Raw genomic sequence first — 24,369 nt, forward strand, 5'->3', positions numbered from 1 at the left:
AGAAAGATCATATCAAAGTAAAAAGAAAAAGCAGGTAATGGGTGTGAATGCCCCCCTACATGCCTCTGCAGAGGCTCAGCTAGTATATGAAGTAATGCATGAGGGCTTTGAGGATACAAGGAAAAGTTGGAATGATCCGATTCCTACCACAGGTATCATGATTGAGGTAGATGATATCCTCAACCCCGTGAAGGATTATGCCAAACATGCCATCAATATTTTCTTTCCGGGACGAATGCCTGCTGCTGTAGATGTTGGCAATAAGTTGACTAGAACCCTAGGTGGTTGCTATGTCAAGAAAGTGCATTATGCAACCAAGGGTTTTTTTGAAGTGATAATGGCTAATGAAGAGCACAGACAGATTTTGCTGGAGCACTCTCCACTCTTCTATGGTCAGTAGATGATCCATGTATTGCCCTGGTCTCCTACCAGGGATTATCAGGCATTGATTCGGCATTGTTGCCTTGTATGGATAGAAGTCGTGGATTTTCCTCAGTGCATGGCTTCTCTATTGCCAAAAATTGCAGCGTCTCTTGGTAAGGTGGTTTGTCCACCAAGACCAAATGGCAATTCGAATCGCTTTTGCATTTTGTGGGACACAGATAATCCCACACCGGCTTCTTATTCAGTTACTATCAATAATGTTTCCATGGGCAGTGCTTTCTACAAGCTGAAATGGGAGCTGTTTGCAGGTGCTTTCTTTGAATGCAAGCAATTTGGGCATATGGCTTCGCAATGCCCTTCCCAACCTCCGAGGATGCCAGTACAAGCTCAAATGATTCTGCCTCAGAGTAAGAATGCCAATGCCTCTTCTGTAGTCAAAAACAAAGAGGTAAAACAGTTTTTTGATGTTCAAGACAAAGGTAAAGCCCCGGCTGTCTCGAATGCTACTACTCCTCTTCCTATGCCTTTGGCCTCTCCATCTCAGGTGAAGGGTAAAAATTTGGATGAAGGATGGCAAACTCCTCGCAAAGTTCTCTCTCCTAGGAGACCTCTACCATCCAGGACTTGGAATAGTGCATCTTCACAAGCCGACACACCAGCTGAAAACTTTGGCCTTGGTTTGACTTGGGCTGCAGTCACTGTCAATCGTATCCTCTTCCCAGAAGAGGAAGTTACTGCTATATTGTCCTCCCCTCATGTTGACTCCTCTTCTTAGGGCAGAGGTCCAGATATTGAGGTAGAGATGCAGACATAGTCAGTTTGTTTATTGCTGTACATAATTGTCCCATAGCTGTAAATATGCTTGACCACATCAAATGCGTTACACTCAATGTACAGGGTTTGTGTGATCATAGAAAGTGGAAACTTGTGTGGATGTATATCAGACAATTGCAGCCAGACATAGTGGCTTTGCAGGAACATAACCAGCACATGTTTACTGGTCACACATGACATTTTGCTGGTTATGATATTTTCTATGCTGGGGAGCACTCTTTCTCTGGAGTGGCTTTTTTTATGAGGCATGACCTTCAGCCCGTTGTGGCTCTCAATGATCGCCATGGTAGATGGATTATAATGCAATGCATGTTTCAAGGAGAAATATTTGAATTTGCATCGGTTTACACCCCTCAATCTTCCAATGGTCGAGCATTGATTTGGGATGCAATGCACAATTATCCGTGGAGACACTATGCATTCATCTGTGGTGATTTCAACAATGCTCCTCAACCGGGAGATAATACTTCGGGCCACACTCATATGTTGGCTTCTGAACAATAGGCACGGTCTGATTTTTTGGTTCAACTGCGTTTGGTGGATCTATGGAAGGAATTAATGCAATGCCTATTTCAAGGAGAAATATTTAAATTTGCATCGGTTTATACCCCTCAATCTTCCAATGGTCGAGCATTGATTTGGGATGCAATGCACAATTATCCATGGAGACACTATGCATTCATCTGTGGTGATTTCAACAATGCTCCTCAACCGGGAGAGAATACTTTGGGCCACACTCATTGTTGGCTTCTGAACAACAGGCACGGTCTGATTTTTTGGTTCAGCTGCGTTTGGTGGATCTATGGAAGGAATTACAGCCCACACTCTCGAGCTATACCTTTCAACACAATGCTCAATCTTCCTATCAGGCACGCCTGGAAAAATGGTTTCAGGTTGATCCATAGCATTGTGATGCCTTTACTTGCTAACTTTGGGTTGATCATGCCTTCACGTATTCTGATCATGCGCCTCTTTGGTTGAGGCTCTCCATGCATGATTTTCTTGATGACAGATTGCCTTGTAGAAGGCTTTTGGTGGTGAGTAACAGTTATCTGCAACATGCTGATTTTAAAGCTATGGTCTCTAATGCCATTCAACCTCTCTCTTCTCAGATGCTTTTTTATCTAAATTATGCATGGCACGCTTTTGTTGCTCGAATGCAAGCTATGATTCAAGATTAAGGTAAATCATTTATGCGAGCCACATGGGAGACTGTTGTGTATGCTAGATTCACTGGCCAGAATCTAGCTAAGCTTAGTCACCTTCGGCCTTTGTCTTCATATGAAAACGTGCACTTATGTCAAGCCAAATTCTGTCTCCAATCAAATGATCGAAGAAAACTTGCTAAATGGGAAACCCGATGTTATGCTCTAGCCGAGATAGCATGACCTCGGAAAGATCGGTGGGCATTTTCTCTTAGATGACCAACTTTTGTAATAATTAATGTGCGTAAATGAAATGGTCAAGAGAAGTAACTGCCAAGGTCCTAGGTGAGGGTGAAATGGCATTGACTAGGTGGTTCTGAGTGCTAAGGCCTAGGTGCACCTAAATGTGCAATAATGCCAAGGGGCAAAAGGTTTAAATGTGCCCCAAGAGAGGGGAAAAAGGTGTACCAAGTGAAAAGGCTAAAATGATGACATGTGGCAAGGGGAACCATCTAGGGAGTTGAGAGTCTCGTGGATATGCATGAGGAAAACTAAAGAGACGTATCTGTTGAAAAATGCGATCCACGAGAGTATGGCTGGGAGGAACAATTGAGATGCCACCACCCGTGATCTAAAAGAGAGTCAGAATAGAGAATGTGTCAATTGGTATCAAAGCTCAAGCCAAGGAAAGAGATCAAGGGAAGAGCGACGAGCTAGGTGAGGGGAGGATCGTTGGCTGTGACGAAGGTTGTACGTGACGGGGAACCTTTGGTGGCGGAAGATTTTGATGAGGTGTAGGGAATAGCAGAGCAGGTCCACGTTCTGCTGCGACGACGTGGCGTAGTGTTGACGGGCATTTACGCTCATTTACGCAGGCCTTCCTCCATTAGAGCGTTGTCCATCTATAAGCCTACAGGGATTCCGTCGGTTAATGAATTGTAGGCCTAGACATCCTGGTGGATTGACGACGTGCAGAGGAGCGGGCGATGGCCTGGGCGTTACAGCAGTCGTGACGAATTTTCGCACCTAGCAGCTGGTCATAAAGAATTGGAACAGGCTGCGTGCCGTTGATGAAACCAGGCCATACAGTTGGCAATAGATGATTTTGGAGCGGGATGATAGTTTACGTAGCGAAAAGGCGTCACGTCAATTAATAACCCGCATATCCAATCGCATCTCGCTTGCTGATCTGCAGAAGCACCGCCTCCGAGGCATTCGAACGCCCCTGCACAGCCTATTTGGACTGGACTTCTAAGGGAGACAGTACGTCTGAGAAAGAGGAGCGTATGAACTTGGATTGCGTGGAGATCCAGGGAGCGTTTTTTCCTCTGTTATAAAAAAATTATGAGTTGCAGTTGATTCGCTCTGTACAGCAGGGACTGTCATTTATCTTTTCTGTATAAAAAAAGGAAAATCCAAAAAAAAAAAAACTATTTTCCCTTTTGAAACTACGGAGGCAGAAGGACAAGATTCCAGGGTGAATCCTAGTGAGTCTAGAGCACGGTCTACACAACAAATGTCACATCACACAACACCTACTTTGATCGGTAGGATTTCGATATTAGAAGATGCTTTACAGCAGATTATGAACCAGCAGCTTCAAGAAAACGCTGGTCAGAATGAGATCAGGGAGATGGTACAAGCCTTGTCGGCTAGACCATCTAGAATTGATAAGGGCAAAGCTCTAGCAGAGCCAGAGCCCAATATACATTCATCAGAGCGTGCGAGGGTCACGGTGCCTAATATTGCTAACTATAGACCAGAGAAGTACGTTGCTCGGATGACCGAGCGCAGTTCTGATGTGATCGAGGTTTGGTTACACAAGTGGGAAGAAGCCCTCGCCATTTGTGAAATCAGATCTGATCTAAAGAAAACCCGTGAGGCCACTCACCTGTTTATTGAGGCAGCGGATAGATGGTGGATAAAGCAACAGAAGGATCAAGTTGCTCCTACCACCTGGGAAGGGTTTAAAGCTGAATTTAAGAAACACTTTCTTCCACCTGATGAAGAGTCCCAAGCTTGGGATGCTTACAGAAATCTTCGTCAAAGGAGTCTGTCGGTGGCAAAGTACACTGACAAATTCAGGGAATGTGTCATGAAAATAACAGACCCTCTCCCTATGTCGGTTCAGTTAAAAGACTATATCTATGGACTGAACCACAAGATTAAAATGGAAGTTCGGGCTAAATATGTGACTATATTAGATGAATCTATTGCAGTAGCCCTGAACTATGAGGATGCCAGAGGCAGATCTAGTGGGTTTGTGCAGGCAGGGACTCAATATGAGTACCCGAAAAAAGGGGGATTTCAGAGGAAATGGACTTCAAAGACAAGTGTCTCGCAGCCAAGTGGCCAAACCAAGCAGGTGAAGCCAGTTGAGGGACCAACAAAAACAAGTACCACCGTTGGGGTGAAAAGGAAAATAAATCCAATGGCAGCCCGGGCTTGGTCAAAGTCCTCGTTGACCCCTGAACAAAAAGAGAAAGCTAGAAAAGAAGGATTGTGCTTCGGCTCCCTTCAGCGACATCAGTGGAAAGATTGTCCACTGAATAAAGACCGTCGCACGGCTAATATGATAATATCTGAATGCGACGTGGAAATGCAAGAGAGTCCCAATGTGGAACATATGCAGATGCAATTGGCGGGACCTTCTCAGAGGTTAGTACCTGTGTTATTAAGTGTGTCTGTTACTAAGTTAGTAAGCGGTGCGCCTGATAACATCCTTTCCAAGCCCGCAGCAACGAGGTATACGGTTTTCGACGAGCCCGAGTTGATTAAAATGAAAGGACAAGTAGCCAGTCATGATGTGATTGTGTTGTTTGACTCAGCGTCAACACACAATGTAATCAACTCAAAGCTTATTAAGAGACCCAAGTTGAAAACTAGTCCGTCTGACTATGCTTATACAGTCAGGATGGCGGACGGAAGTTCAACTGAAGTATGGGACCAAAGGGTTACCCAGTTGGAACTTCGAATTCAGGACTATGTTGAGAAGCTGGACTTTGAATTGATCAGACTTGCTCACGCAAATATAGCCCTAGGCATGGCTTGGCATTTTTGGAAAAATCCAGCCATTGATTGGAAGAAGCATATTTACCAGTTCAAGATGAACGGGGTAGAATATGTTTTGCGAGGTGAAAAGGATTTACCTCGAGGACCACTGATTTCAGCCATGGAAATTCGGAGGACTCCGAAAGAGTTTCTGTGTCTGTGTATAGCATCGGTAGAGTCGATTGATGATGCATCGACTAGTACTGAGGCTACCCAAGATGGGGAAATGGCCGAGTTGGCTAAAGAAATATCAGAGAATTGCCACCGGGGTGTAAGGTGCACCCAGTGTTTCATGTTTCTCGTTTAAAGAAATTTTTGCATATTGGTGACTCACTAATCGAAGGTGTGGTTTTGTTTCAGGAGATAGAGGATAATGCAAGACGCAAATGGACCGAGAAACAATGCAAATACGAAATCGGAAGATACCCACGGTGTTGGTTGCATGGCATGGTCAGCCTCTATCGGAAGCTACCTGGGAATCCGTATACCAGTTACGGAGAGTGTTCCCAGATTTCATCATCGAGGATGCTGATGCTTGAAGAGGGAAGGAAAGTTATGCTCTAGCCGAGATAGCATGACCTCAGAAAGATCGGTGGGCATTTTCTCTTAGATGACCAACTTTTGTAATAATTAATGTGCGTAAATGAAATGGTCAAGAGAAGTAACTGCCAAGGTCCTAGGTGAGGGTGAAATGGCATTGACTAGGTGGTTCTGAGTGCTAAGGCCTAGGTGCACCTAAATGTGCAATAATGCCAAGGGGCAAAAGGTTTAAATGTGCCCCAAGAGAGGGGAAAAAGATGTACCAAGTGAAAAGGCTAAAATGATGACATGTGGCAAGGAGAACCATCTAGGGAGTTGAGGGTCTCGTGGATATGCATGAGGAAAACTAAAGAGACGTATTTGTTGAAAAATGCGATCCACGAGAGTATGGCTGGGAGGAACAATTGAGATGCCACCGCCCGTGATCTAAAGACAATTAGAATAGAGAATGTGTCACCCGATCTCGACAAAAGGCTTTTTTGGATAAACGCTGCTCTTCGAAGCAATTTTTTAAAAGTTTGCATTACAAACGACAGGCTGCAAATATTTGTCGGGTCCGGATGTGGCTCTTGGTCTTCATCTCGCTCTGAACTTGCTGATTTTTGTGTGCAGCACTTCTCCTCCCATTTTGGGCATGTGGACCTTCCTTCTCCTGAGATTTCGTCTGTAGGTCAGCTTCTTTTACAACATGTCCATCCAATTCTTTCTGAAGCTCAGGCTTTGGAACTGGAACTTCCCTTCACTGAGACGGAATTGTCAAATGCATTTAAATCCTATGGTAGATGGAAATCTCCAGGATGAGATGGCCTCATTGTTGAATTCTTTCTTGCTTTTTGGGATAGCCTCAAATCCCCTTTGTTACAAATGGCTAATTCAGCTTGGGAAAATCAGCAAATGCCCCTATCATGGAACAAGGGACTGGTAAAGCTCCTTCCTAAGAAGCAGATTTCTGATTTTATTACTGATTGGAGACCAATCACGCTCATGCCAGTCATTTACAAGATCATAGCTTAAATGCTTGTTGACCGTATCAAAGGCTATCTACATGATGGGCTGCATCCTTCTCAATATGGCTTTGTTCCTCGTAGGCATATCATGGTCAATATTGCTAATGCTTATGTTAGAATTGAATATGCCAAGTACACGCAACAAGATGTTTTGTGTAGGCCATCTTCTCCAAGTTCTAGTGATGCCCTATAGGCCTTGGTATATGCCTTGTAGGCATTGGCATAGGCACTTAGTTTATTGTGTGCCTTTTATGCCACATAGGACACTTAGTCCTATGTGACACCTAGGACACTTAGTCCTAGGTCTAGGTACAAGTACTATGTACTTTGTTTTTACACACTACTCAAGATTGACGTGACGGCTGTGACTCTTCGACTATTTGTACCTTGCACTCTCTTTTCATTCAACGATCCTACAGTGGTATCAGAGCCACGTTTTGACTCGTTTCCTGCTCCTGGACTCGTACCAGCTCCCTTCAGTCTACCTGCTCCTCCATCCATATAGTCCGTACGACTATACAGACGCCCGTACGCACAGCCTGCTTCGGGTCACCCAATGTACATGCGCCGTCGTACATTGTACCGGCGTTTCATACTCTTCAGTACACTTTGCCCAACCGTACGTGGTACCTATTCCCATGCGTACTTGTGTTGTACATTGTACCTACGTTCCGTACAGTGCTCAATATCTACGCCGTACATCGTACTTGCTTCTTACCCGCATTCGTACAGTCACGTATCTGCATCCGTACAACAAACATGCAGTGCTCCGTACAACAGACATGCAATGCTTCTTACATGCTCCGTACAACCTCCGTATAGTGTACCTGCTCTGTACAGAGTACCTGCTCCGTACAGCTTGTACCTCTCCCGAGAGTTACGTACAAACTTTGCACGTGTGAAGTCTTTTGCAAGGCATTCTCAAATTTTGGGGCTTTTTGAGGGCTTTTGCTGTCCTTATCTTCCTCTTACTGTTTGAAATCTTCTCAAGTCATTTCAACAGTTTGAAAAGCCTACATCTTGAGGTCTATATTTTGGGACATGTGCACTTTTGCAGTCAATTTGTGGACAGCAAGTCCTAATTTTGCAGTTGCAAGCCTTGTGGCTATTTTTTGGGATTTGATCTGCAATTTCTAATTTGATTGCAATACATTGGGTCAGATTGGAGCACATTGAACCACTTTTGCAACACATTGAGTCAGATTTTGAGAAATTGAGTCTTTTCTACAAGACATTGAGTCAGATTCTCATACATTGGGTCACATTTGCAAAAATCTCAACAAAATTTAGGGCTTTTCTGCATTTGCCCTCTTTTTTGCCTATTTGCCCTCATTAAATTTGGGGCTTTTGCCAGATTTGCTGTTTTTTGCAGTGAGCATTGCCTGACACAGTCACATTTGGGTCAAATCTGCATTTGCCCTTTGATTTGGGTTGGAAATTTGTAGAATATTTATTTGCAGATATTTGCTATCATTTTTGGACTGCCAGCTCTTTGCAGTGATAGCCTTGAGGCTTTTGGGTTTTCAGGTCTTTTTCAGGGTATCCCATTTGCAATGGTTGGCAACAATCAAGATCTATTTGGCATTCTTCGTGAAGATGATAAGTTGGATGGCACCAACTATCCGATGTGGTCTTATCTCATGAAACATATTCTTGTTGCAAAGCATTTGTGGAATATTGTTTCTCGGGTTGATCTGAGGCCAACCAATGCTACAGTGGTTGCCTCTACTACCGGTCCCTCTACAAGGGGTACTCCTCCTGATGCCTTATCTTCTAGCACTGCTGGTCCCTCTGCAAGGGGTACTCCTCCTGATGCCTTATCTTCTAGCACTCCTGCTACTGCTCCCCCAACTCAGGAACAATCAAGATGGGATGCAAGAGATGCAAATGCACATTCCTATATTGCTTTATCATGCAAGATAATCATTATTCCTCACATCCGGTCTTGCAGGACAGCAAAGGATGCTTGGGACAAATTAGCTTCTCTTTATCAGATTCGCAATGAAGCACGTGTTGCATTTTTAAGAAGACAATTGCAGGAAGTCAATATGAATGAAGGTGATTCTATGGATGCATATCTGACAAAGGTAAATGACCTCATGGAACAACTTGCCAATATTGATGAGGTGGTGCCATATTCTCAGCTTGTCAGCACCACATTGAATGGATTGCCAGATACATATCAAGGGTTTGTGTTATGCTCTAGCCGAGATAACATGACCTCAGAAAGATCGGTGGGCATTTTCTCTTAGATGACCGACTTCTATAATATTTAATGTGCGTAAATAAAATGGTCAAGAGAAGTAACTGCCAAGGTCCTAGGTGAGGCTGTAATGGCATTGACTAGGTGGTTCTAAGTGCTAAGGCCTAGGTGCACCTAAATGTGTAATAATGCCAAGGGGCAAATGGTTTAATTGTGCCCCAAGAGAGGGGTAAATGGTGTACCAAGAAAAAGGGCTAAAATGATGACATGTGGCAGAGGGAACCATCTAGGGAGTTGTGGGTTTTGTGGATGGGCATGAGAGAGAGAAAATTACGTATCAGATGAAACATGCGATCCACGAAGTTGGCTGGGTGGAAATACGAGATGCCATCGCCTGTGATAGACGAAATCGAAGAAGAGAATTAGCTAAGGTTCGTTTCAATTGGTATCAGATCCTATGGTAGAGATCAAAGGCTGGACGAACGGGATGATGAAGTGCAGCGTGGCAATTGGCTGCTCGTGACATGCGACGAATTGGAAGGGTTGTTGCCCGTGACGACGACCTTCGTGGTGGCTGAGTCGGGTTGCGGGGGATTTCGATGAACGGACAGCAGGCGTGGAGCGTAGGTGTGGCGACTCGACCATTTGTGACCTGCGATGGATCGACGTGGTCTACGGAGGAACTAGTGATTGGCTGACGGTATTCTCCAAGGAAACGAGTTGTAGGCATGGACCTCCCTGGTGGGCTGATGACGTAAGGCTTTGTTGAGCACCGACGTGCGCCCGCATGGAGTGAAGCGATAGGTGGAGCGGAGAGATAAACCTGCGTAACAACAGAAAAGAGATTTGGATATTCCCGTTTTACACAGGCCCTCGAAGCTTCGAGACTTGTCCCTGAGGTCCAAAACCAGCGTAACAGAGGTCAACAAGAGGAGTGACGAGGGAATTCTGGGTCTCAGCGCCGTCTTTGACGAATTATTCCAGGGAGCAATTCTTTTCCCTTTTATACAAATTTTGAGTTTGCAGTCGATTCATTCTGTACAGCAAAGGCTGCCATTTATTATTCCTGCATAACAAAAGGGGAATCTTTATTTTTATTTTTATTTTTTTAACCTATTTTCCCTTTTGAGACTATGGAGGCAGAAGGACAAGATTCCAAGGTGAATCCTAGTGAATCTAGAGCATGGTCTACACAACAAATGTCCCATCACACAACACCTACTCTGGTGGGTAGGATTTCGGTATTAGAAGATGCTTTACATCAAATTATGAACCAGCAGCTTCAAGTGAACGCTGGTCAGAATGAGATTAGGGAGATGGTGCAAGCCTTGTCGGCTAGGCCATCTAGAATTGATAAGGGCAAAGCTCCAGCAGAGCCAAAGCCCAGTATACACTCATCAGAGCATGCGAAGGTCAAGGTGCCTGTTATTGCCAACTATAGACCGGAGAAGTATGCTGGTCGGATGATCGAGCGCAATTTTGTTGTGATCGAGGTTTGGTTACAAGTGGGAAGAAGCCTTCGCCATTTGTGAAATCAGATCTGATCTTAAAAAAACCCGTGAGGCCACTCACCTGTTTATTTTGGCAACGGATAGATGGTGGATAAAGCAACAGAAAGATTAAGTTGCCCCTACCACCAGGGAAGGGTTTAAAGCTGAATTTAAGAAACACTTTCTTCCACCTGACGAAGAGTCCCGAGCTTGGGATGCTTATAGAAACCTTTGTCAGAGGAATCTGTCGGTGGCAGAGTACACTGACAAGTTCAGGGAATGTGTTATGAAGATAACAGACCCTCTCCCTATGTCGGTTCAGTTGAAAGACTATATCTATGGACTGAACGACAAAATTAAAATGGAAGTTCGGGCTAAATATGTGACTACATTAGATGAATCTATTGCAGTAGCCTTGAACTATGAGGATGCCAGAGGCAAATCTGGTGGATTTGTGCACGCAGGGACTTAGTATGAGTACACAGGAAAGAGGGATTTCAGAGGAAATGGATTTCAAAGACAAGTGTCTTCCAGCCAAGTGGCCAAACCAAGCAGGTGAAGCTGGTTGAGGGACCAACAAAAACAAGTACCACCGTTGGGGTGAAAAGGAAAATAACTCCAATGGCAACCCGGGCTTGGTCAAAGTCCTCGTTGACCCCTGAACAAAAAGAGAAAGCTAGAAAAGAAGGATTGTGCTTCGGCTACCTTCAGCGACATCAGTGGAAAGATTGTCCACTAAATAAAGACCGTCGCACGGCCAATATGATAATATCTGAATACGACAGGGAAATGCAGGAGAGTCCCAATGCGGAACATATGCAGATGCAATTGGTGGGACCTTCTCAGAGGTTAGTACCTGTGTTGTTAAGTGTGTCTGTTACTAAGTTAGTAAGCGGTGCACCTGATAACATCCTATCTAAGCCCGCAACAACGGGATATACAGCCTTTAATGATACGGAGTTAATTAAAATGAAAGGGCAAGTGGCCAATCATGATGTCATTGTGTTGTTTGACTCGGCGTCAACTCACAATGTGATTAACTCCAAGCTTGTGAAGAGGCTGAAATTAAAGACAAGTCCATCTAACTATGCGAATACAGTCAGGATGGCAGATGGAAGTTCAACTGAAGTATGGGACCAAAGGGTTACTTAGTTGGAGCTTCAGATTCAGGACTATGCTGAGAAGCTTGATTTTGAAATGACCAGACTTGCTCACGTAGATATAGCCCTAGGCATGGCTTGGCATTTTTGGAAAAATCCAGCCATTGATTGGAAAAAGCATATTTACCAGTTCAAGATGAACGGGGTAGAATATGTTTTGCGAGGTAAAAGGATTTACCTCGAGGACCATTGATTTCAGCCATGGAAATTCGGAAGACTCCGAAAGAGTTTGTGTGTCTGTGTATAGCATCGGTAGAGTCGATTGATGATGCATCGACTAGCACTGAGGCTACCCAAGATGGAAAAATGGCCGAGTTGGCTAAAGAAATATCAGAGAAGTTCTCCGAATGTTTTAGGGATGAACTACCTTATGGGTTACCTCCAGAGCGGAAAGTTTAGAATAAGATTGAACTGATCCCGGGGGCAGAATCTGTAAATAGACCTCCCTATAGAATGAGTTTTACTGAAGAGGCGGAGGTGCGTAGACAACTAGAAGAATAGCTCAAGTTGGAGCAGATTCAACCAAGTTTCTCACCTTTTGCTTCGCCAGTGATATTAAAGAAGAAAAAGGATGATACGTTTCGCCTCTGTATAGATTACAGAGCATTGAATAATATCACTGTTAAGCACAGGCATCCGATGGCTCGGATTGATGATTTGCTAGATGCATTACATGGAGCCGTGATTTTCAGCAAGATAGATCTTAAGTGTGGCTACCATCAAATCCGGATTAGAGCCGAGGATGTGCATAAAACCACTTTCAGAAGCAGGTTTGGTTCATTATGAGTTTTTGGTAATGCCCTTCGGACTTACCAATGCTCCAGCGACATTCGTCATGCTTATGAACGATTTACTACGTCCGTATATCAGAAAGTTCGTAGTACATTTTATTGACGATATTCTGATATTCAGTAAAAGTATTACTGAGCATCGTGAACACTTCAGAGTAGTGTTCAGTACTTTGAGGAAAGCCAGTCTTTATGTAAATAAAAAAGAAAACTATACTGTGTATGGTTAGGCTTGAATATTTAGGATTCATAATTACTTCACAGGGGGTAGAAATGGATCCAAAGAAAGTGGCTGCGATACTAACTTGGCCAATCCCTCAGAGTCTGACCGTGTTGCGATCATTCTTGGGATTTGTCCAGTTTTATAGAAGGCATATCAAAGGATATTCCGAAATAGTATCGCCATTGACTGATCTGACCTCAGATAAAGTACCTTTTATTTGGGGACAGAATCAACAAGAAAGTTTTAACACCATAAAACAAGCTGTGGTCACAGGACCGGTGTTAAAAATAGTTGATCCCCAGAAACCGTTGTTCCTGGAAACCGATGCAAGTGGCATTGCGGTAGGAGCGGTTCTCCTTCAAGAGGGAAGGCCAGTAACCTTTGAAAGCAAGAAGCTTTCTCCCTCTCAAAGGAATTGGCCAACTCATGAATTGGAGATATATGTTGTTATCCATGCTTTGAAAACATGGAGGCATTATTTGTGTGGTTCAGAGTTTTATGTGGATGTGGATCATGATACTTTGAAACATTTTTGTAAACAGCCTAACTTGAGGGGCCGCCAAGCTAGGTGGGCAGAGCTCATGCAGGAGTTTAATTTAACGATTCGGTACCGAAGAGGAAAAGATAATAAGGTTGCTGATGCGTTGTCTCGCATTATGCACAACCTGAGTTTCACGGTATTAGAGAGTGCTCCAATGACCGAGATTAGAAAAACTCAAAAAGTGGACGAGTTTGTCCAGAGCTTATGGCCTAAGGCTCATGTGTTTAAACCCGAGGAAAATGAAAAGGATGACCTGGCATCCAGAAAAGGCCAAACTTATGCAAGATATACCATAAGAGATGGTATGCTAGTTAGAAATAGCAAGGTTGTAGTACCTAGTCAGAATGATCTCAGGCAGAGAGTCATTCGACAGTGCCATGATAGCCCGTGTGCGGGACCTCCACGAGTCGAGAAGACATGATCTCGTGAAGCGAGATTTCTTTTGGCCAAAGATGAAAAAGCATATTCATGAATATGTGACACGGTGTTTTTCGTGTCAGGTAAGTAAGGCCGAGCGGGTGAAGCCACCCGGACTTTACAGCCCTTGGAAGTACCACTAAGTGGGAGAGCATTTCCATGGACTTTATTGTAGGACTCCCTACAACACAAGGAGGGTATGATTCTATCCTTATGATGGTTGATCGTCTAACCAAGATGACTCACTTTATTCCGACTAGGGAGTCTGTTAGTGCCCCGCAAGTGGCAGATTTGTTTATTAGACATATATTTCATCTGCATGGATTGCCTAGATCCATAGTATCAGACAGGGATGTCAGATTTACCGCTCATTTTTAGACCGCGATTTTTGAGACACTAAGGACTGAGTTGGGAATGAGTAGTGGGGATCATCCTGAGACGGATGGTCAAACGGAGAGAGTCAACCAAACTTTAGAGGATATGCTCAGGGCATATGTGTCATTGAGGCAACATACATGGGACAAGTGGTTGCCATTGTTGGAGTTTGCCTACAATGATAGGGAACATTCCTCTACCAGATTCAGTCTGTTTGAGCTGAACTATGGTTATAGACCAGCAAATCCAACTATAGTTGGAGTACCTCAGAAAGTGCCTAGTGCCGCGAACTTTGTGGTTCAGATGCGGGAGATTCTAGCACTTGCAAGAGCTAATATCCGCCAAGCTATGGATAGAGAAAAGGTGTATGCGGATGAAAACCGGTCTATAAGAGTAGGTGGCCAACTATCAGGTCGGCCCACCTCAGCCTGAGAAAAAAGCTCCACATGGGCATAGTTGTAAGACACGTTAAGACACGACACGTTAGACACGCTTTAGACACGAGTGTCTAAAGTGTCTTAAAGATAAGACACGTAAGACACGTTTTCCAGTTATAATAATATTAAATAAATATTAAATTTAAAAATATAAGTATGTATAAGTACAACTTGGCAGCATGACTAGCTGCTAGTTTTAAGTTTTAACATTTTAGAAGTACAATGTAGTTAAGAGTGAAGACTTCTCAGTGCTCACTTGTCAATTAAGACTTAAAAGTTAAATGCCAAGACTCGAGACTTAAAAGTTAAAAGTTAAGACTCAAGACTCATGGGCTTGCAAGTCATGACTCACAACTTTAAGGTTTAAAGTGCAAACCAACAATTTGACATTCAAAATTCCAAATTACAACTTAAAAAGAGCCTAGAGGCCCGAGGGCTACATAGATGATAGACTGATAGTCAATCATCATAGATCAATAAAGTTTAAACATATGTCATAAATAACTCAGCCAATGCCAACAATCTAGTAGTCACATGTGACATGAATGAAATCTGAATCCTCATACATATAACTAAATGGAAAACTTTTTAATCTCAAGAGTCAAGTCTCTCAAGACTCATCCTAGTCTGAATCTGCTAGGTCACTACCACTGCTGGATCCAAAGTCACCATCAATGATAGTGTTACCCTCAATATCATACTGTGGCTCCTCAGGCACCTCATCCTCCTCCTCCTCCTCCTCCTCCTCATCCTCCCCCTCCTCCTCGTCCAAGGCACACCGCATAGGTGTATCTGACGAGGTACTGGCCATAGCCACGGCTCTCCCATGGCCACGTCGGATGGCACAACCACGACCTCGTGCTCCTCTTCCACCACTCCTGCCTCTGCCTCTGCCCCTGCCCTCTGATGTGTCCCTCTGTGCTGGAATAGCAATGGCTGATGATGCTGATCTACGACGTGAACGAGTGACTCGTCTATCTATGGTCTCTAGCTCTCTATGTAGCTGTGCATATATCTCCTCCTCATCAGCTTCAACTCTAGCATAAGTAGGCAACTTGGTTATGTCAATGCTTGTAGGATCCACCTGCAACAACATTTAGAAGCATATGTTATTATGTTCAATGTTCATTGTTATGATTTCAATTTCCTAGATATATTTAGAATCGAAATCATAGATGATAGAACTGTGAACATGTTACAATAGACTCAAGCTACCAATGTTACCTGCATTGGACCTGCCAAGTTTTTAAGCTTTCTTATAAGCCTCAAGTTTGCACGGCAGTATACTAAGCGCTCGAGTTCCCTTGTGCTTAACTTGTTCCTTATTTTCGTATGGATCAAAGAGTAGGAGCTCCAGTTCCTCTCGCATGCTCCTGCTGCACATTCCTTTTGCCATTTGGTTCCAAATCTCGATTGGCATTTACAAATCGAGATTAAAGGAGTGAGAATCAAGATCAATCATCATCTACATTTACAATTTACCTAACCAGGAATAGCAAATGCCAAACTTCAAAGATATATGTCTCAGCTCTCACCTGAGATAAAATCCGGAGAGCCAACTTCCGCACTCGAGGAGTGGAGTAGCCATATGTCTCCCACCACTCAATTGGCTTCACACAAATCTCTTTCCTTCTAGACGTGGGTCTAGAGAAGGAAACACCCACACTATTCTGATACTGAGAAAGCTCCAAGTCTAGCTCCAATTGCTCATCCTCTAAAAAAACCCTCCCTATGTAGGCATCTCTATTCGCCAATAACTCTGGTTTATTGAATAAATCAGCTGACTTAAACAGTGGATGCAAAAGTGTTGCAAGCCCATGGATGGGCCTACACATGAACTGCCATCTCGTATCCACTAGAGACCTTATTTCTTCCAATCTACATATCAACATAATTTGTAAATTATAATAAACACTGATAATGGATTTATGATAAGTGATGATTCATTACTTATTAATATAATGGACATAGACCAACCTTACCTCTCAGGTGCGAGGGAGTTACATGTACTCAGCGAAACACGCAACTGCTCCATGAAATGATGGACCAAGCCAAGAGTACTTCCCTCCATATCAGTCACCCGCAAGACAGCGAATAAAGGATGGAGAGCTTTCACTATGGACTCCATGTCAGTCCAAAGTGAGTGATCCAAGCACATCCTCTGTACTGTCATGCTCTCTGCCCTGGTAGAGTCAATCCACTCTAACCACATCCGAGACACCACTGTCTGTCGAAGAGCTGCATGCACTGCAAGAAGGCGCTCCAAAACAATGTGCATGTATGCAAAGCGTGTCTTCGATGGCCGGACAATTTCCAAGTTGCTATGCTTCCTGAATATGGCCAAGGCCTTGGGCTTCTTCTTAAAGAAGGCTGCAATGGTACTAGCAGTCTACATCACACTAGCAATCCAAGGGAGCCGATCGATGTCCTGGCAATGTGAAGCACAAGGAGTCCATACAATGGAAGGAAACTCTGCCTCCACAAGCTCTCCCATCCTCACACAATTACTTGCATTGTCTGTAACAACTTGGACCACATTCTCAGGCCCTATCTCGATGATAGCTGCTCGGATATGCTGAAAAATGACTTCCCCTGTAGTGCTAGCACCTCCTCGACCTGTATCAACAGCTTTCAAAAAATAGGTACCAAGGCATGAGGATACCAATATATTAATGATGCCCCTCCTCCTAACATCACTCCAACCATCAGACAGAATGCTGCAACCAAATTTCTTCCATCCCTCCTTGATAGGATCAAGAGCTTTGTTAATTCTGCCTATCTCCTCCTCCAACACAGATGTCCTCATCGCACCATATGTCACACCTGTCCACGTATCTGTAGCTCCCACAGCTGCCACTGCCTTGATCATCCTCTTCCACTGTGGTGTTTGTAGGACATTGAAAGCAAAATTGCATTCAATCACAGTCCTTCCAATTTCAATATCTGCCAAACGCTGCCGCTCTTTTTGCCAAGACTGTGTGGACAATGCACCTGATAAAGTCCCCTACTGCTTTATCGAAGTAGCCATAGTGGTGGATGGTGGTGAGGATGTAGCAAAAGCAATGCCCTCTTTCCTAGCCCTCTTCTCTGCATGAGAGGAACCAATAGCACTAGAGTCACTATCCATAGCATCATCAAGGTTGATAGTGTGAGACTCAGGCCCCAACAAATCCTCATCTTGCAAGGCAGCAGGCATGGTACTAGGTCCACCACAAAGTTTTGGATGATCTCTGATAACTTTCTGCGCAATCTCAAAAGGAACAGAAGTACATCCACCAATTCCCCTACCACCAAGTCCAAACACATGGAGAATAAGACGTGTCGCTGCGCTCACAAAAGGCTCGCCACAATAATTGCACTTCCACTCTTTGTTTCCTAACCCCGTTGCCACAGCGGGGTTAATCATAGTGGTATGGATCCCCCAAAGTGGATTTGGAGGTTTAGGCATGGTAAATCTCTGCTGCTATGCTGTAATTCTCCGTTGCCTGTCATGTTGCACACGAGCATAATTCAATATAACTTTTGGGAGAAGTAGAACAAGCAAGTAAATTGCAATCTATAGACTAATTGTGTTGAGAAATGCACATGCCAAGCAAGCTGCAATAGAAGCTTCAAGGCTCAAGCATTAAGCAGTAACAAGTCTCATGCATAAGGTGCTATGCAGCCCTAAGGAGGCCAAATTAATTAGGGCTTTCAGCCCATACTTTGCCCCCTTTAAATTTACTGTTATACTAGCAGGCTCTTATATGAAACAAGCCCAGAAGAGGGCCAACTTTCTTAGGGCTTTCAGGAATCAGCCCATAATTGTCCCAATTTTTTGGGAAAGGAGAAAGCAAGATGTAGAGTGGAGCCTTCAAAAACAGCACTATATAACGAGATAAAAGAAGGCCGAAGCAAACGATGCAGTGTGCACAACGTGAACCTGAAGGCAGGCTGAGCTCCAACGTTGATGCTCGTCACCCAAACCAGCAGGCTGCAGAAGGTGCCAAAAATCGAACGTACGGTAAATCCGTACAGTGTACGGCAGGTCCGTACAGTGTACGGCGAATCTGTACGGTGGGTACGTCGAGTCTGTACGGCGGGTACGTCGAGTCTATACGGGATACGTCAAGTGTGTACGGTGAATCGTCAGCAGATGTGCGGGAGAGGCAAAAGAGCATATGGATACGGACGGCATGTACGGCGAAACGAAAATGCTACTTTACATTTGCAAAGTCTAAGGTTCCAAAACGTAGGGTTTTTTAAATTTTATAAAAAAATTTAGAGCGTGTCTAAACGTGTCTTAAGGTAAGACACGTGTCTTAAGTGTCTTAAGTGTCTTACCATAAGACACGAGTGTCTTAACAACCATGCACATGGGCAGCTCTCTGAGTCTGGGAGCAGCCACACGTGCCTCCAACCCTGGGCAGACAAGTGGCAACCAACCTACCTTACACTACGCTCACAGGGGGTGGGCACACCCACAGCAAGGGCCCTCACCTAACCTCTCACACGGCATGCACACCCACAAGCAAGGCCCTCTCTCTCTCTACAGTGACATAATGACCTCCAACAAAAGCTAATCATAGAGAGGACAGCTATCTTATGCATCTGGCTCAGTTAATTCAGAGTGACTAACTAGCCTATATAAACAGCCTACTGCTAGCTGCCTGGGGGGACAATCGAAGATAGATAGCATTCACCGTTTATAGGCCCTTTTGGATTTGCTGCATACAGGTCGATCAATGATCATCTTCTGCTGCTGCAGGCCCAGCTGATCGTTCATATGGTAGCCCTGGTCTAGTGAAGCTGATCGCTGATAGAAGGGCTGTCTTTGGGCTGATTTGCTGCAGCCCCTAGTTGGTCTAGCGGAGCATATACTTGCTTTGTTCATCATGTTAGGGACCCCTATGCTTGATTACTCTTTCATTGAACTAGAAGATGAAGCGGACTCAGCCTCGAGAATCTGAAGTTATTGCAAAAGGGAGCCATCGAATTTAAGAGGAATTCAAGGCTTCTCGAATGCATAAAGCACCAAACCATCCAACAGCTAGATGGGTAAGCAGTAGTAGCGATGATGAAACGGAAGATGAATTCACTCACCAGATGAATTGTGATAGATATTTTGAGGGATGGTCGACCTCATCACATGATGGGTGGGCTGTATTGGAGGCCCGTAATAGAATTAATGATAATTGCCTAGTTAAGAGTGAAAGCCCCAAACCAAAAAATCGGTAAATTTTTGGGTGGGCTGTATTGGAGGCCCGTAATAGAATTAATGATAATTGCCCAGTTAAGAGTGAAAGCCCCAAACCAAAAAATCGGTAAATTTTTAAGCATATCATTATACATTTAAAAGACCACAATTTTGTTATTAGGTGCTTTGTATTTAAGTGCACCAGACATGGCGGGGGTCCTAGTAGATGCTTTGTGTGGTTTAGTTGGGGATGCCTGACTAACTATGTTTTGCCATGCTAGATGGTTCGGCATTGTGGGTGATTCCATGTTAATACTGATGTCACTAATGTTATTGGTGTCATGTTTGATTATTGTACTTTGAGCGCAATTATATTGGGATTGATTAATTCGATGATTCGTTTAATTGATTGTTAAAAACTAATATAAATGGCAGCTTGAGTACGGGTGATGGCACTAATGACAAGGATTGGAATTAGTGCCAGGGTATCGCACTGTGTATAGCATACGGCCATGGGCCAATTTTGTATTTCATTGATATTGTAAAACCTTGGGCAATATTGTGATAGAAGACATAAACCATTTTTAGATGACAACAGACCCATATTGTGATTGGATAATTCACTATTCGAGAAACCCTTAGCGATAAACACTTGATGGAAAACTTTTTAGGGGTCACTAACGTGGCGTGGTTGTGTCACTACGACGACAATCTCAAGTAGAGGGGTTGTTCTGGTGTGTGGATTCACTCGAACCCCAACTGTGTTGAGAGAAACTTCTTATTTCTCGATTCATCTCGTGCTTTGGACTAAGCACGTGATTAGGGAATCTTGAGTACCATTCATAAGCGAGCTATGGAGTTATTGCTATATGCTTTGCTTGGAGTTGGCAGATGTGGTATTAGATAAAAGCAACCTTGGATTCATGTGTCTTGTCAAACATTGATAAGAGTATACTTCCCTATAGTATGCATAAGCAAGGAAGGATGGTGAGAGGCTGAATCCAAGATAAGGATCGCTTTCGTTCTTTGAAAATATAGGTAAGGTTTCTCTATACTCATTGAGTAGATCTCTTGCCAGGATTGGCATTGAGGAGTCAAGTTGTGTATTGCTCTAAGTTTCAACCCATAGCTCTCTCCAAAGCCGAGGTGTTTTTCTTTTGTTACATGTCATGGCAGCCCTATAATTATTTTAAAGAGGGGATAGAAGATAAAGTCTAGAATGATTTTCTAGAATCTAGAAATATATTCACAAATCACAAGTTTCTCCCTTGGCTTGGAATGTTTTTGTTGTGGCATCGTAGGTGTCAATGGCCTCAAATGCCACTACATGGTCGCATGCAAGGCTCCATGGAAGCTCTTGAAATCCGTGGTCTCGTAAGATGAAGCCAATTGAGTGCCACCAATGCCTAGCTTTGTATGATTGTATGTCCATTCCCTTTGGATTTTTTACATCGCCTTCTTTGACATCAATGCTTCGTTCTTCTTCTTTTTTAACAAAGAAAAGGAACCTTTTTAACAAAGAAAAGGACATCAAGAGCTTCTAGGGCTCTGAGCCTAGAGTAATACCTCGCACTATTAGCTTGCCTAGGAGGGCTCTACTCTGCATCTCAGGATCAATGATGCCGGCGCCCCCTGGGCTAGTGGCAAAATCACAATCTACCACGCAACTCTGGCTCTAGTATTCCGAGTGCCATCCAAACCTGACCAAAGGAAATTACAAACCAAATCACCTTAGCTGCCCCATGCAGCCTCTGTGAAAGCACCAGTAAGAGGCTATGTACCAAGCTATTGTGAGGAGTACATGGTTTACCACTAGAGCCCTTCCTGCTAGAGAGAGTTTGGCCGAGCTCCAGTAGCCGCATACTCTCCAAGACCGGAAGAATCTATTGCTCTAGTAAGAATCTATCTGCCCCGACAGGATCCATCTGAAACCAAGGGCTGCCCCCAAATCTTGAATCTTCTAAACCTCCTCAATGGTTGTAAGGAAGCCCACTAATTTGGCCCAATTGATCCTGGCATCAAAAGCCATACAATACATGGTCAAAGCCCTCCTAACCACCTCTAGGCTCTCTGCAAACTTTAAGTCCAACAACTCCCCCTCCAGCCGAAGTGGAAGTCTCATCCATTAAGGCCTCTCGACTGTGAGCGCAAAAAATAACCCAAGGCCTCCGCCACAAAAAGAAACAAGAAGGGAGCAAGGGGGCAGCCTTGCCGAAGAGAGAGAGAGAGAGAGAGAGAGAGAGAGAGAGAGAGAGAGATTAACGTCTGCAAGAGGCCTCGCAAGCCTATGAGACAAAGTGCGAACCCAAGAAGTACCTCATACAAGCCACTGAGGGCTGAAGCAAAGAATGGCCCTAAAACGTTTCCAAAACCCTTCAAAACTCCTTGACTACTATGCCAAGAAGGGCCACTCCACTCTATCATGCACCTTCTCAAAATCCAAGAGTAGGATAGCAAGAGGCTGAGACTCCTCCTGAACCCAGTCAAGTGCCTCCCAAAAAGTGAAAATGTTGTCCAACTACGTTCTTGGGCAAACCCTATCTAAATGTCATGGATGATGTCCACCAAATGCGGCCGCAAACGCAGACTCAAGACCTTAGCTAGGATCTTGCAGGTTGTGTCGGTCTCCATTTACGCAAGTCTGCTCTATCCCCCCCTTTTGGGATCAAACAAATCCACCCTCTACTGAAGGACGGAGGAAGCAAGCCTAATTCAAAAATCTCCTAGAAAGCACGCCGCAGAGGCCTACAAATGTGCTCCCAGAAAGACCTAAAGAAGGTCAGTGTCAAGCCATCACACTTCTACAATGGAAGTGCCTACAAAGCCTCCAAGAGCTCATGATCTATAAATGGCATCTCTAATTGCCTGCTCATGCTTTGTGACACCACTGACGAAATGTCATTCCAAACAATCTCCCTAGCAACGATCACCCGGGGGGGGTGACTCCTTTGCCTCGAATAGTCTCCAATAAAACTCAATAGTCATCTCGAGAATCTCCTTGGGATCCAAGTGCATAATGTCGTCTGAGCCTCTCAATCCCTACAACTACGTCCTCGCGGATCTAGGGCCTGCATTCTAAAAGAAACGCATGGTCATCTTGTCCCCCTGCTGCACCCAACAGAATCTGCAGGAGTGATAGGAGAACTCTGCTCATCATATCTTTGTATCATGGAGGTCCAAACGTGCACATTCATATCCCTCTGCCAACCACTGCGATCCCAAGTCTTCCTCTTTGAGACGCTCGATGGAGACCAAGGCCCGTCTCAATGCCCTCTCCTGTGCCTGTAGAAGTCGGTGCCAACGCAAGGCCTGGAATTGCAACTCCTCACTGCTTCTTTGAATCACCTTTACTTCAAACGCAACAGCCAACAGCCTCCAAATCTCTGTTACTGCCTCCTGCACTTCCTTTTGGAGAGCCTTAAATCTAAGATGAGCCTCTTGAAGAGGCCTTCTGCGGGGGGGGGCTATCAAGGCCATCTTCCGTCCATCTAGAGGACACGACCTCATCCCAGAAGGCCTCTTCAGGAGGCTCATCTCAAGTTTCTGCGAGGGGAGCTAGAGTGGGAGCTGTCAATGCTGTCTAAGGAGTGGGGGAAGAAATCCCTAAATCGGCTGAAGCTGGCACTACTAAAGCCCTCTTATCCTGCTGCCAAGTCGGCTGCTGAGAGCCCTGACCTGCTGAGGCCGATGAAACTGCCTAAGCGTCAGCAGGAGTTCCAATCTCATGTACACAGGGGCAGCCCGCTATTGCCTCCTCTGCCTCCTTCCCCTTTGGTTGGGATGGGGAGGTGCTTGCTTCACCTACGGCTGAGGAGCTTCGCGGTCCTCCACTCTCGCTGCTTGGCTGATCGTCATCACAGCTTTCAAGCGTTCTTACTGGGTTTCTTCCACTTCATTCTAGTCCAAGCCCCTCCAAGAGGCTCTACCTAGAGTGTCCGAGACTCCATCCGCTGACCAATCCCATGCTGCACTCCCTCTGGGCGAGCAGTCCATTGCTCGGGGCGCGGCCAAGGAAAAGCCATGCTCTGACCTCTACTACAATCCCTAACTAGGTGTCCCATCTGCCTGCACGGTAAAAATTGCCTTGGCAAACTTGAAATCTCGATCCATTGTCTGAACTCGCCATCGTCCAACATCTCTAAAAGGATCTCCTCCGGGAGTGTCACAATCAATCTGACCTTGGGGAACCCATCATCTGCAACCATTGACACAACCGTTTGAGGAGGCAGCTCCATCACCATGCCAAAGGCTTCCCCAATGGAGTGAAGAATTAACCTATACTCCTTGCGGAGCCTCGAAAATCAGAGTGTCACTGAGAAGCGAGGTACATGATGGGTCGACTCCATATCATCAACCGTGAAACCATGGTACCAATGGATAAGATAAAATAGATGCGGACCCAGAAGGAGCGGACTTCGCTCCACCAGTGAGATCGTGTAGTGTCGTGGGAACTCACATGGAGAAGGAAAACCCCTCTGCCATAGATGGTAACCTCCTAAATGTGGTTCTCATCCAATGCTAAGCTCGCTTGGATCCAATCACGAATCAACCTCCTGGTTGGCATGAGGCTAACTATCCTGCCTACAATGCCCTATCCC

The 24,369-nt window shown here is 44.6% G+C and overlaps 2 protein-coding genes and 1 pseudogene across 2 annotated transcripts in view; all 3 read right to left on the minus strand.

Moving 5' to 3' along the window:
* Nucleotides 1–24,369, minus strand: part of LOC147896723 (uncharacterized) — a 55,179-nt gene that overhangs the window by 13,609 nt on the left and 17,201 nt on the right. The gene's annotated exons all lie outside the window — the stretch shown is intronic.
* LOC147896724 (uncharacterized) lies at nucleotides 15,218–16,487 on the minus strand. Its single transcript, XM_087381869.1, has 3 exons — nucleotides 16,131–16,487; nucleotides 15,820–15,981; nucleotides 15,218–15,679 (listed from the first exon to the last, which is right to left on the minus strand). Exons 1-3 carry the CDS (start codon nucleotides 16,485–16,487, stop codon nucleotides 15,218–15,220), a joined length of 981 nt encoding a protein of 326 aa, XP_087237995.1.
* On the minus strand, nucleotides 16,525–18,001 carry LOC147896725 (uncharacterized; annotated as a pseudogene).

This window comes from Dipteris shenzhenensis, chromosome 11 (assembly GCF_047967505.1).
Source record: "Dipteris shenzhenensis isolate YYH24624 ecotype China chromosome 11, Dip_SZ_1.0, whole genome shotgun sequence".
Classification (NCBI taxonomy): Eukaryota; Viridiplantae; Streptophyta; class Polypodiopsida; order Gleicheniales; family Dipteridaceae; genus Dipteris; species Dipteris shenzhenensis.